This window comes from Heterocephalus glaber, unplaced genomic scaffold, assembly GCF_053883595.1.
Source record: "Heterocephalus glaber isolate CG9 unplaced genomic scaffold, H.glaber_assembly_v1.0 deba00001687, whole genome shotgun sequence".
Classification (NCBI taxonomy): domain Eukaryota; kingdom Metazoa; phylum Chordata; class Mammalia; order Rodentia; family Bathyergidae; genus Heterocephalus; species Heterocephalus glaber.
Window position 1 is genome coordinate 21,446,748 of NW_028258412.1, and position 13,954 is coordinate 21,460,701.

Below are 13,954 nucleotides of genomic sequence, written 5' to 3' on the forward strand. Positions count from 1 at the left end.
ACAGTAAAACTTAATAAATCCAACAGAAACATATAGTCCATCAACAAATAAAAACAAAACAAAACATGGCTTTCAGCATATCTATTATTTGAAAGATTAAGAATTCTCCTGTTAATGATATGCCTTTAAATTTCAGACAAATCTGACTTGGACTTCTTATTTCTCTAAATAAATTAAGAGTAAAATGGTCAGAACTATATATTTAATTATAGTGACTAGTAAACACATTAAGGATTAGCAGGTCAAACTTGCAATCAACTTTCATGATAATTATTAATTTTTTAAAATATACATTTTATTTCTAGGGCACAAAAATGTTGCCAGGCATGGTGGTGCACACCTGTTATCCCAGCACTCAGGAGGCTGAGGGAGGTGGATTGCCAAGAGTTTGAGGCCAGCCTGGGCTCCATAGTGAATTCAAGGCCAGCCTGAACTACATAGTGAGACCTTGTCTCTAAAAACAAAATAAAACAAAAAAGTTGTAATATAACAGGTTTCAATGAGTAGTACAACAAAATTTAGTAATCCCAAAGCTCATATAAAAGGCTATTAGAGGGACCAGGGATTTAGCTCAGTGGTTCTGGCGCCTGCCTTGGAAGCACAAGGTTCCAAGTTTGATCCTCATTACCAAAAAAAAAAAAAAAAAAAGAAAAGAAGCTGAGGACCAAAGCTCACAGGTATTTCACTTTCAAATATTCCCTACTTGTCCAGAGTAGTTGTTTGTCATCTCTCTCTTCCCCTTTCCCCACCTGCAAATAAAAGGCTATTAGAAGTATTAATTTTATGTATAAATTACCATATTATGCTTAGTAATAAAAATTAATGATAGGGCCGGGGATTTAGCTCAGTGGTTTCGTTGCCTGTTGCGCAAGCACAAGGACCTGAGTTTGATCCCCGGTAGCAAAAAAAAAAATTAATGATGTTTAAAATATTAAAAAAAAATTTTTTTTTGGTACCAGGGATCGAACTCGGGACCTTGCACTTGTGAGGCAGGTGGCGGAACCACTGAGCTAAATCCCCAGCCCTAAAATATTTTTCTTCATATTTTTTTTTTTTTGGTACTGGGGATCGAACTCAGGACCTTGCGCTTTCGAGGCCCGCGGCGGAACCCCTGAGCTAAATCCCCGGCCCTAAAATACTTTTAAATTTACCATCTATATGATTATATCATGAAGACATAAACTTGTGTGTATTAATTAATGTCTTCAAGTTACTTAGCTATAATACCGTGCTTTTATAATATAATGGAGATTAAGTAACAGTGTAACATTCTACAATTCCTCATAAAGGACAATTCCTCATAAAAGTTGTCAATTCTTAGCATGGCTTAATTTTAGAGTCATAGTTGAACAATATAGAAAGCAGCATACATAATTTCACAGGACTGAGGATGAGGTGAAATTGGGAGCTGTAAAAGATGATTGTCACTTACTTTAGTTTCAAGTTCAAGAAGATCTGAATGGCCCATTGCTGGCTCTGTAACCACTTTTTGTAAAAAATGCAATTCCTTTTTCTTGCTCTCTAATTCCTTAGGAAGTTTTTCAGTTACTATATATGAATTAAATTTTATCTCTTCCTCCAGTCTCTTCATTAAACCTTTAAAGATAAAATAAATGAATATCCAGCCCCAAAGAGGAGGTACATTATGTACACTGTTTTAAATCTAAGACCTAAAAAGTAGGGCATCTCTATTGCTAGCATTCTGTATAATATCCAGTACAGTACAATGAGAGATTGGTCATTGAAATCTTTTGATATTAAGATAATTATGAAGCACAATTTGCATAAATATTTAAATAATTATACAAAAACTTGTATGATCTTTCCAACTTTACAACCTAATTCTTCAATATCCCACAATATGCAAAAATAACATTTGCAGAATCAGTTTTGCTGGGTCATGTTTTACCTTTTAAATATTTAAGAAATCCATCCAAATGTCACTTAAATGAAATCTAACCCTGGTATTCTTATACAAGGGGTCATTTCTTTTAAAATACTTCCAACACAATTTATATTTCTATTCTAATATATTTTTCTTTTTGAGATAGGATCTCCCTATGTAATTCAGGCTGGGCTTGAACTCACTATGTAGCCCAGGCTGGCCTCAAACTCACAGTGATCCTCCTGCCTCAGCCTCTCAAGCGCTGGGATTATAGGCATGCACCATCACACCCAGCTCAAACACTTCTTAAACAGTAATACATTATAATTTTTTAGCTTCAAGCCAATGAAGACATTACTAATGGTACAAGAAGTTAAAATATAAAGAAAAATAAATTATATTCATAAATGTTTTAGGTTTAGTAGCTTTTACTTTTTGAAGTGCAGTACTGGTTTACAGTTAAGTGGCAAGTTATTTTTTAAGACTTAATAGTTTTCTTATTTTGGCAGATGCACAACTACACACATAGAGATTTTCAGTGAATAATGGTTTTGTTACAAATTCCCAGCTTAGAGAGCTTTATAAAGTTTATTTCAGGTCCTTCCATTACACATTACAAATTCTAGTTTGACTTTTTTAAATGCTGGGTTTCCGGTTTAAGTAATCTATGTACATAGATTGCATAATAAATCTGGCCCAAAGCCTTAAAATTATTTTTAGTTCTGCTGTGTTAACAGAACATGTAAAAATTTATTAATGGGAAATTTGCAAGTTTTCCATTCATTCCTTGAATGTCTCCTCCTCTCTTTTTCTAGGGTTGGAGAAAGGGAAGGAAAGAAAACCATTTAATGAATCACACTATAATCATGCAATCATTCCTAGGTAATTTCCAATTACATATACATCCTGGCTTCTTTGGCGATTAGACGGTTAGCTTTTCTGTCTTCAGGTTCTTAAACATATCTCATGTAATCAGAGATCCATGGAATCAAAACCTGAAATGTTTTGTTAAATGTAAAATTATTTTTCTACATGAAAATGTTTTGAATTTAGGAAATACAAACCAGCCTGGTGTAGTGGTGCATGCTTGTGATCCCAGCACTTGGGAAGTTGAGGCAGGAGGATTGCTGCAAGTTCAAGGACAGCCTGGGCTACATAATGAAATCCTGCCTCAAAAAACCAGAAAAAAAAAAAAGACAAACTAATCTATACTGACAGTAGATTTATAGTTCTCTGCGGATGAAGAGAAACCAGGAGTGAAACATTACAAAGTGTCACAAGGAAATGCATGGGGGTGATGGATATGTTCATGATCTTTAAAAAATGCTGATAGTTTCATCAGTGAATACCTATGTCAAAACTTAACAAGTATATGCTTTAAATATGTTGCTCTATTATGTCAGTTTTACCTTGACAAAGCTATTAAAAAACAAATGCAGAGCTTCCATCAATTTTAGGTTCTCTTAAAAAATTTAACTTGGACTATGAAACTAGTCTTAGGTTTCTATGCAGAGTTTTAAAAAATATCTTTAAACATCCTGGAGAAATTAAATATAAAGTCACTAAAATAACAGCAAATTTTATTATTAAAAACCCTCTGAGGGCCGGGGATTTAGCTCAGTGGTTTCGCCGCCTGCTGTGCAAGCCAAGGACCTGAGTTCGATCCCTGGTACCAAAAAAATAAAAATAAAAATAAAAATAAAAATAAAATAAAAATCCTCTGAAACATCTCACTGATCCTGCATAACTGAATGAATGGCTTCTCAATCTCATGGATGTGTGCAGTGTCTGAAGTTATATTAACTTCAGAGAATCTTTTATAATATGGCTATTAACTCTACAAAATCATAAACTACAATGTCACACTAAAACTATTTTTATGTTATTTAAGTAAATAGGAAGAAACTTCATATGCCATTTTTGTCACAAATAATTTAGATGAACCTTATTTATTTATTTATTTTTGGTACCGGAGATTGAACTTGGGTCCTTGCGCTTGCGCAGCAGGCAGAGAAACCACTGAGCCAAATCCCCGGCCCTAGATGAACCTTATTAAACTTAATGCCTGGATCAATTAAACATCTGCTAATTTACTCTCTTCCTAGGATGCCAAGAACAATCCTTATGATGTTTGTTTCCCAGAAAGACATTATCAAAACAAGAACTTAATGTCCTGCTCCTTACTTTCTCTCCATCCACAAGACAGATATCACACACACAAAATTTTATTTTCATATATATTTCTGGCCATTTTTTTTACTTGCTTCCCTTACCTGTGGAGAAGATTTTTTCTACTGAGGGTTAAGCCTCAACTCCCAACTCCTTACAGAATTTTTTTTTTTTTTTGGAGTACCGGGGATCGAACTCAGGACCTTGTGCTTGCAAGGCAGGCATAGTGCCACTGAGCTAAATCACTGGCCCTGGTATTAATTTTTCAATAGTTGTAATTTAATGGATTTCTTTTGACTATTCATCTGAATTATTTATAGTGAAGATGTGAAGTGACCCTGGAATTGATATTCCAAAGAATATAAACTAAACAGATATATACATATTATTGTAAAATTATAGAAAAAAATTCTGTGGGTTAAAATTAACATTCTCCTTAAAAGTAAAGACTTAATAAAGTCAATTGATACCTACAACCGAAAGCATACTACTTCCAGATAGAGCTTGAATCAGAATTTACAAGAAGTGAATGAGAGACTATGTAGAAAGCTACAAGTTAACGTGCATTAACCATTCATCTTGTAAGGAACATTGCAGTACCATGGTTTCCTACATACCAGTCACACATATCTTATTTCCCTGATTTTTGAAGATATCATCAGTTGTAAGATACCATCAACTAAATTGCAAGTACCATGTTAAAATGTAAGATATACTCCAATTGCAAAAACAATTAGAGTAGGAAAAGCATCAATGTCTAGAATTAAGAAAATACTATTTTATCTCTTTTAACGGTTTTATTGAGATGTAATTTCCACACCACAAAACTCACTCATTTAAGTGTACAATTCAGGCACATGCTTGTAATCCTAGCACCTAGGAGGCTGAGACAGGAGGATCGCTGTGAGTTCAATTCAGCCTAGACTACACAGTGAGTTCAAAGCCAGCCTAAACTTAAAAAAGAATTAAAGTGTACAATTCAGTGGTTTTTAGTATATTCACAGTTGTGCAACAATCAGCACAATCAATTTTAGAACATTATTATCAGTCCCAAAAGTCTCCAAACTCCTTAGCTACTACTTTCTAACCCCAGCTCCTCCATCACACAGCTGTCCTCCTAGCCCAAGGCAATTTGATTTAGAATTTGATTTCTATTTCTATGGATTTGCTTTCTTTGGACATTTTATTTGAATGAGGCTATACAATATGTGATCTTCTGTGACTAGTTTCTTCACTCAGCCATGTTTTTCCTTTTTTTTTTGGTTCCAGGGATCGAGCTCGGGACCTTGCGCTTGTGAGGCAGGGGCAGAACCACTGAGCTAAATCCCTGGCCCACAGCCATGTTTTTCAAGTCCACCCATGTCATCCTAAAGTGTATACTGGGACTTCACTCCTCTTGGTGGCAGAACAATATTTCACTGTGTGGATATGCCACATTTTGTTAATCCATTCATCAGTTTAAGGACATGGATTGTTTCTACTTTTTGGCTATTATGAATAATGCTGCTATGAACATTCATGTTCAAGTGTTTGTGTGGATATGTGTTCGAATTTCCCCTGGATTTATACTTAAGAGCGGAAATGTTGGTTCATATGGTAACTATGTTTCACAAACTGTTTTCCAAAGCAACTGCATTATTTAATATTCCCATAAGTAATATATGAGGGCTCCAATTTCTCCACATTCTTTCCAACACTTGAAATTGTCTACCTTTTTTATTATGGTTATTCTATCTATCACATACTACTTTGCAGATTACCACAGAAAGATGGATTAACTATCAGCTAGATGTTTACATTGTAACATTTCTCCAATACAAATGATATCTTTGTACTGCTCTTCAGTTTGCATGGTCTCCCTTCTGACGAGCAAAAACACTTTTAAAATGTCTAGGATGGGTTTGCTGGTGTAGCCTGAGCCATCAAATGGATTTATCCTCGTGTACGGCTACGTAAGAACAGAGCCAGACACATCCACATCAGTTAGCACTATAATTCTATAAAACAAACTATGAAAAACACTCAGTTTTAAGGGTCCTGTATTTTACTATTTTCTTTATAACCCTGACTCTAAAGCAACATCTCCCGTTTTTTTCCACAATATACATCCTGAATACTTCATATGACCACAGAGCAGAGAGCTGCCCTGCAGTCACTATCGCTACTTCCTGCTCTGAGGGAAACGCTGGGGAGGAATTTCTCTGAATACCCACGGATGTCTTCACCAGAGCTCCATTCCCCACCTATGAAATAGTGCTTCAAAATGCTGCAGCATCACTGGATGGTAATTAATTCCCATCAATCAACTGCTTTAAGGAATATCCTGATTTAGACTAATATTTTCTAAGCACCTATATCATATAAAAATTTTCTACTTACTTTCAGGCTTTGCATCTGCTGCAGCATGACGCATGTTTTTCAGCTGGTTTTGTGCTCTTTGCAGTCTCTGCACTGCATGAAATAGCTTTAAAATATAATTAGACTTACAACTTACTCAATTTATTGAAACTTACCACTCACATAGGCAAAAAATGGAAAATACACCTGATTTTTATAAAAAAGAAATAACTGAGAAAATTATATTAAATAAAAAATGTAACTAGTCTCTCAATACCTTCTTTTTTGGTACTGGGGATCGAACTCGGGTCCTTGCACTTAATTTTTTTTTTAAAGTTTTCAGAATTTTTTTCTTTACTTTTTTTTTCTTTAATTTCTTGAATTTGGTGATTAATGAAAAATATTTGTTAAAGAAATATGCAGCACAAGCCAGGGATTTAGCTCAGTGGTACCGCTGCCTGCCTTGCAAGCCCAAGGACCCGAGTTCGATCCCCGGTACCAAAAAAGAAATATACATCAGGGTTTTCTTGTTGTAACAAGGTTTTCTTAATCCTAAGAAATGTTAACATTCGTACAGTGATGTTTCAGAACCAGAAACTGATGCTAAATAACTATTCAAGGCTCAAGAAATACCAGCTTACTGCTGCAGGTACTATTATGATGCCAAGTGAAGCTGCAACAGAGCTAAATATCTAAACTGCCAATTTAGTAGGAAATGAAATCACTTCGAAATATTTTTTTCATATATAAATCTACTCAGGTTTTTTTCTCCTGGGGTTGAACCCAGGGCCTTCACTGAGCTACACACCCAGCCCATTTTTTATTTTTATTTTGAACAGGATCTTGTTAATTCACTAAGTTGCCCAAGCTGGGTTTGAATTTGTGATCTTCCTGCCTCAGCCTCCCAGAGTGCTGGGATTATAGGCATGTACTACCACGGCTGGGTCTAGACAAATTTTTAATAAATGAAAGGAATACTTTCTAGCCTAATGATTTAGGCAAAGTTTTAAAAACATGGAGTGTAGGTGATTTTGAGCCTTTTTAAGATTGCTGATGTGTTACTGGAGTAAATTATAGACCATACTGTGAGCAGTGGAACAAAAGGATGTTCTTAAAGTCCTAGAATCAAAGGAGCCCCTTTAAAGAGGCTACAAGTTTCATCAGAAGTTAATCTCACCACTTCACATGACAGTGCTGGAAGAACATGAGCCAAAAGACAGTGTATAGATGCATACAGAGTAGAAAACCCAAAAGATGTTGTGGATGCTGTTGGTGTCACAGAATACTCTTAAGAATATTCCAAGATGCTAACAAAGGGAAATGTGAAATTCTATAATTCTAAAATTATTTTTCTTCACATCTGAATGATCAGAATGAGCTATTTATCCTGAGAACACAAAGTTTATATGTATACATACCTGATTCTTTTGTTCCTGTTTCTGTTGTGCAAGACATTCTTCTCTCTCTTTTTCAACTCGAAGTTGCCTTGCTATTTTAAGCATCTGCTGGTGATTCGGAACTGTCTCCACCTACAGTAAAGGAATAAGCAGTACATGTTACTGTCAGGTTTGAGAAAAGAAATTAGCACACCACGTGACTCAGACATCCACTTCTCATTTCCTTGTGGTAAACAGTACTCCCTAGAGATGACAGGGAAGCTCTAGACTCCAAATCCTTGAAGGTGTTGGGCTACTGCCTAGGGAGATTCCCTTTCCCTCAATGTTATTTGAGTCCATCCTCAGATGGAAACCCCTGACTGGCTTAATCTTTATTTGCATTCCTAAGTCTTGGCAGTCCCTGGGACTTAGGGCCAAAATCTACAGTACTAATTCTTGCCTTACCCTTTTCTTCAAACGTTCAACTCTCTTAATGAGCTGATCCTTTTCTTCTTCCATTGCACTGATATCCTAAAAAGAGGATATTAAAAGCATTCTTAGTCTGTAGGATTCAGATAAGGTTTTTATATGATTATGCATCCACTATTTTCATCACTTATAACCAGAGCAGTAAGGAATAAAGATCCTCTTTGGGATGAAGGGCATTTCTATTTTTTCTACAGAGTTCATTATGCAGGGTAGTTTTTTTGGCAGCTTGGTGTTCATGTAGAGAAGCAACTAAAGCAGGTTATAACGCAACAAGGTAAAGCTGCCAACCAGCACATTTGTGTTCTGACTCCAAATATGGGCACATGATTTTTCAAAAATCTTCTATAATGGAAAATGTGCAGGTCTAAATACATGAACAACAGCTGCTGACATCCCATCTGCTCTGTTAAATTCCAAACCATATATCCTGCCAATTTTGCATTGAAATTACTTTTAAGGGTATGATGTTTTCAAGACATAAATTTGTATCTGGTTTTCTAATTAACCAATTCCCTACTGAAAATAAGACTTTCAAAATAAATTACCTTCCTTTTAACTAGCTCCATAATATTTTATAATGAAAACAAACAAACAAAATCCTTCCTAAACCTAAAAACAAAAAAGAATATAGTGACTCTGAAGGTAAAATGTACATAGTAGTCAAGATTGGCAGAATTTGGGGAAATTGGCACTCTCACTACTGGTATCATTGTATTCAAGAATAATCTCAGAAGTCATAAGATAAATATGCATCCCTTCTAGCCCAGTAATTCCATATTGGAGGATTTGTACTAATAAAATACTCATGAAAAGTCACAGATTTCTCTACAAGGATTTTTTTTTTCCTATAAGGATTCTTACTGATGCCAATTATATCTAAAATTTGAAACAATCTAAATGTCTGAGGATTGTTAAATAAACTACAGCATAATACAATGAAAGTCATTTAAAATTATGAAGAATGTTTAATGACATGAGGAAAAGTCATGACATAACATTACTTGAAAGCAAATTACAGCATTTAAATATAGTAAAATACCAAGAAAAAGACTTAAATATATTTACCAAAATGTTGGTTATCTCTAGAGCATGGGCTTATGAGTGAATTAATTTCTACTTCTTGTTTGATTATCTTTTTTGGGGAGGGGGGGTACCAGGGATTGAACTTGGGTCCTTGAGCTTGCGCAGCAGGCGGTGAAACCACTGAGCTAAATCCCTGGCCCCTCTTGTTTGATCATCTTAACAAAAATGAAAGAAGACAATTTATTTGAAGATGGGGAAGAAGGAAGAGAGATGACAGACAGCTACTCTGGACGAATAGGGAGAATTCCTACGTGAATTGCTTCCTTTATCATCTTTTAAAAATTTACTCAGCTGGGCATGGTGGTGCACACCTGTAATCCCAGCACTCGGGAGGCTGAGGCAGGAAGACCACCATGAGTTCAAGGCCAGCCTGGGCTACACAGTGAGTATAAGGCCAGTACGAACTGCATAGTGAGACCCTGGTCTCAAAAAAACCAAAATAAAATAAAATTTACTATGAAAAATATGTTTAAGAATACTTTGGTAACAGTGAATGAAATTAAAATACAGACTTTAGGTTCATTTATAATCTTTGTTTACTTGCAAAACATGATGGAGGAGCAGGCAATGGATATCACTCTTTTTCCAAACGATGTTATAAGTATCTACTTCTTGGTCTTCCCTACTAGATCTGAGTTCATCTTTCATTTCTAATACTCAACAAACTCATGACTCTACCATGTGTGTGATAGGCATGGGGAACCTAACAGCGAACAAGAGGTACAGACACAGTCCTTGTCTGCTAAAAGGTACTTGGTAAGACTGTTATTAAAGTAATTGCAAGTATAATGAGCACCATAAAACAAAAGAGAATTGGGGGAACTAACCTATGAAGGGAATGAGGGAAGGCTCCCCTGAGGAAGCAACTTCTAATGTTCCTGATTTAATGAGGATATAAATATGGCATTCATAATTCATGAATTCTAAAAATACAAAAATCCATGTAAGTCAATATAGTGTGTATTTGGGGAAAGAACTTAAATGCCCGGTAAAACTTTAAAACTCTTTTTTGGTAAAAATATTTTCTAGAAAACATTAAGATGCATCAAAAGTCCTAAAAGTGTTCATGTGGTTTAATAAGCAATTGATATTTCTAAAAATTTATTCTAAGGAAATAATGACATATGCTAAAGCTTATGTAGAAGATAATCATAGCATTTTCTATAATAATGAAGTGAAAACAAAAAAATGAAAAATGTTTGAACTACAAGTGTGATCAAAATATATGGTGAATGTTTAAATTTTCAAAATTTATTACAGTAAGACATGTTGCCATTAATCTTCCTTAAGATTCTCCCCCTTACTTCAAACTGACTTATTATATCATTCTTGCTACTTTCTGAACCATTTCTAGACATCTTCTTTCCTACCTTTATGAGGTGTGATTAAAAAAAAACACAGTGAAGCTAGACCTGGTAGCTGGCACATGCCTGTAATCCCAGCACTCAGAAGGCTGAGCCAGGAGGATTGCCACAAGTTCAAGGCCAGTTTGGGTTACAAAATGAGTTCAAGGCCAGCCTGGGCTACATGGTGAGACCCTGTCTCAAAAGAAAACCAGAACAAAAAGAGAAAAAAAAAAAACCACAGTGAACGCTGTTGCCAAGTACCATTGAGCAGAAAGGCAGGCTTATAACAACATCATCTTGGGCTGGGGATTTAGCTCAGTGGTTTCGCCGCCTGCCTCACAAGTGCAAGGTCCCGAGTTCAATCCCTGGTACCAAAAAAACCCCCCAAAAAACCATCATCTTCATCTACCTTATTCACCAGATCTGGCACCATGTGACTGATGGTTCATCCTCAAAGTCAAAATGACCATAAAAGGTAAATGTTTTGAGTTGACTCAGGACATTCAGGGAGCCTTGATGTATAACTAAGGACACAAAAAAAGACTTCCAGAACTGCTTCGGAAAATGCCAAGAGTGACAGGAGAAGTGTGTTTGAAGCAAGAGGGAGCATTTTGAGAGAGAATAGTGACAATGTTTCTTTCACTAGAATAGTTTTTAAAAATATATAAATATTTACCATAGTTTTCAATCACACCTTGTATCCATACTATGGAATATAATTTGGTGATTAAAATAATTTTTATACAAAGATAACAATGAGAATATATTTTTAAAAGTAGTAATTCAAAGGGCCAGGGATTAGCTCAGCAGCACTGTGCCTGCCTGGCAAGCACAAGGTCCTGAGTTCAATTTCCATTACCCAAAAAAGAGTAGTAATTTAAAAGTAATATATATAATTGTATATAATGTGATTCCAAATACAATGATTTTTTTGTTTTCTGTATTTTCTATATCATATATATATACACATACATATAGGCCGGGGATTTAGCTCAGTGGTTTCGCTGCCTGCTGCGCAAGCGCAAGGACCCGAGTTTGATCCGTGGTACCAAAAACAAAACAAAAAAACAAAAAAAACCCCATATATACATATATCAGATAAAGACTCAAAATGTAATCTTTTTCAATCTCTGCTAGTGCTCTGTATAGAACTCACTGTAAATTTTCACTGGCCTCACTAATTTCTTCAATAAAGAACTACCAAGATCTTACAAAAAAAATCTGCCATTTGCTATCACCAGTCTTCACACAGTATTAAACTCATTCTGAATTAACTCAAAACCAAAATGCTAAACCCATCATTATTCAAGTCCAAAATTACTGTTTTCTATTCTTTACCCTTCTTATTTCTGCTGTAGAAAATCCGGATGTCTTGAGTTGTTCACATTCTTTATGCAAAGTTTTAAAGACTTCCATCAATTCTTCATACTAAAAGAATAAGTTAATAAATTATAAACTAGTGACTAGACTATACAGTTTTCTTAACCAGGTTATTTATTAACTTTACAGTAATTACTTAAATAACTGTAAGAACAGCATTAAAAACACACCCTTAAACTTTCATACGAACACAAAAATGTAGATCTGTACAATGTGGCTAGTAAATATTCTCGTTTCACTTCCGGCTTCATTCCCACCTCACACTACACTCGGCTGTGTCAATCGTCCTTTAGTCCCTAGCACACTGCATGCTCTTACCTCTAGCTTCCATATCCTATCCCCTCCCATTACACTCCATGACTTCCACTCCTTCACCTGGGTGTCTCCAGCTCACCCTACCGATCTCAGCACAGACACCACTATTCTCAGAGAAGCCTTTTCTGGGCCTGTACCTACCAGGGTAGCTACTTGTGTCTCCCTCCATTAGACACTGAGATCCAAGAGCTAAGAATCATATGCACTGCATATGCCTGTGTATCCTGGAGCCTAGCACAGTGTATAATCCATATAAACTTCCAATAGTCACCTAGTGAATGGAAGAAATCACACCTGTTACTATTTTTTTTCAGAACAGTCCTTTTGGGCTGGAATGTAGCTCAGTGGTTGAGTACATGCCTAATATGCATGAGATCCTGGTTCGATCCCAAGCACCACACACAAAAAAAATCATTTATTTCCTACATATCTACAAATTATTCTAAAACCCTTCATTCAGAAACATAATCTATATTAGCATCTTTATGAAATGGCTAAATGTGTAAGTCAATCAATATGTAATACACCTCAGATATGCTCCAAAAACATATCTTTACTACCACTAGTCCTTTCATTAATTAGCTAAGCAGATTCAGTAAAAACTATAAACTTCCTCTAAAGGAATTAATTTTTTTTTTTTTTGGTACCAGGGATCGAACTCGGGTCCTTGCACTTGCGCAGCAGGCGGCAAAACCACTGAGCTAAATCCCCGGCCCTATAGGAATTAATTTTTATTAAATTCACTAATGGTGGAGAGAAAATATTTCATATTTATCCTTTTTTCTTTCCTATATTATATAAAATCTTCAAAAATAGAGTTAGGAGGGCCGGGGATTTAGCTCAGTGGTTCCACTGCCTTCCTCACAAGCACAAGGTCCCTAGTTCGATTCCCATTACCCAAAAAAAAAAAAATAGAGTCAGGGTGGTCTCATTCTGTGGTACTTCTCCTATGACATCTACTGTGACATCTACCATAATTATTTGCATAAGCATTGTCTCAAGAAATCAATATGGAGTTTGAGTGACTGCTAGATCTACCCAAAGAACAAAATATATGGATAAAAACATTCAGCGAATTGTTTTGATTCAATTCAAATACTGTACAACTAATATATAAAAGCAACTATACAAAATTATGGAGGAAAACAAACAGAGATAATACCTGATACTCATCTCCACAGACCTTCCAGACAGATTAACAATTAACAGTACTGTACTCAATGCACTCAGGAGGCTGAAGCAGGAGGATCACCATGAGTTGAAGGCCACCCTGGGCTACACAGTAAGTTAAAGGCCAGCCTCAACTATATAATGAGACCTTGTCTCAAAAAAACAGAACAAAAATTCACAACAAACTGATACAAATGAGTATAAGAGCTATGAAATAAAGTACAAAAGATTAGCCAGAGATGGGCTGGGGATTTAGCTCAGTGGTTTCGCCGCCTGCTGCACAAGCACAAGGACCCAAGTTTGATCCCCAGTACGGAAAAAAACCAAAAACAATACTGCAGATTAGCCAGAGACACTTAAAAAAAAAAAAAAAAAAATCAGTTCTTTAAAATCTAAGCCTGGGG

General features: G+C 35.7%; 1 protein-coding gene across 5 annotated transcripts in view; it reads right to left on the reverse strand.

Annotated features, from left to right (window-relative positions):
- Window positions 1-13,954, reverse strand: part of Ift81 (intraflagellar transport 81) — a 79,665-nt gene that overhangs the window by 47,590 nt on the left and 18,121 nt on the right. For all 5 annotated transcript variants that reach the window (XM_087198502.1, XM_087198504.1, XM_004843829.4 and 2 more), the window contains 5 exons: window positions 12,024-12,113; window positions 8,233-8,298; window positions 7,810-7,920; window positions 6,434-6,518; window positions 1,433-1,596 (listed from right to left, as the gene is read on the reverse strand). In XM_087198502.1, coding sequence (XP_087054628.1) covers window positions 1,433-1,596; window positions 6,434-6,518; window positions 7,810-7,920; window positions 8,233-8,298; window positions 12,024-12,113 — 516 coding nt within the window. The remainder of the gene's footprint in view (window positions 1-1,432; window positions 1,597-6,433; window positions 6,519-7,809; window positions 7,921-8,232; window positions 8,299-12,023; window positions 12,114-13,954) is intronic.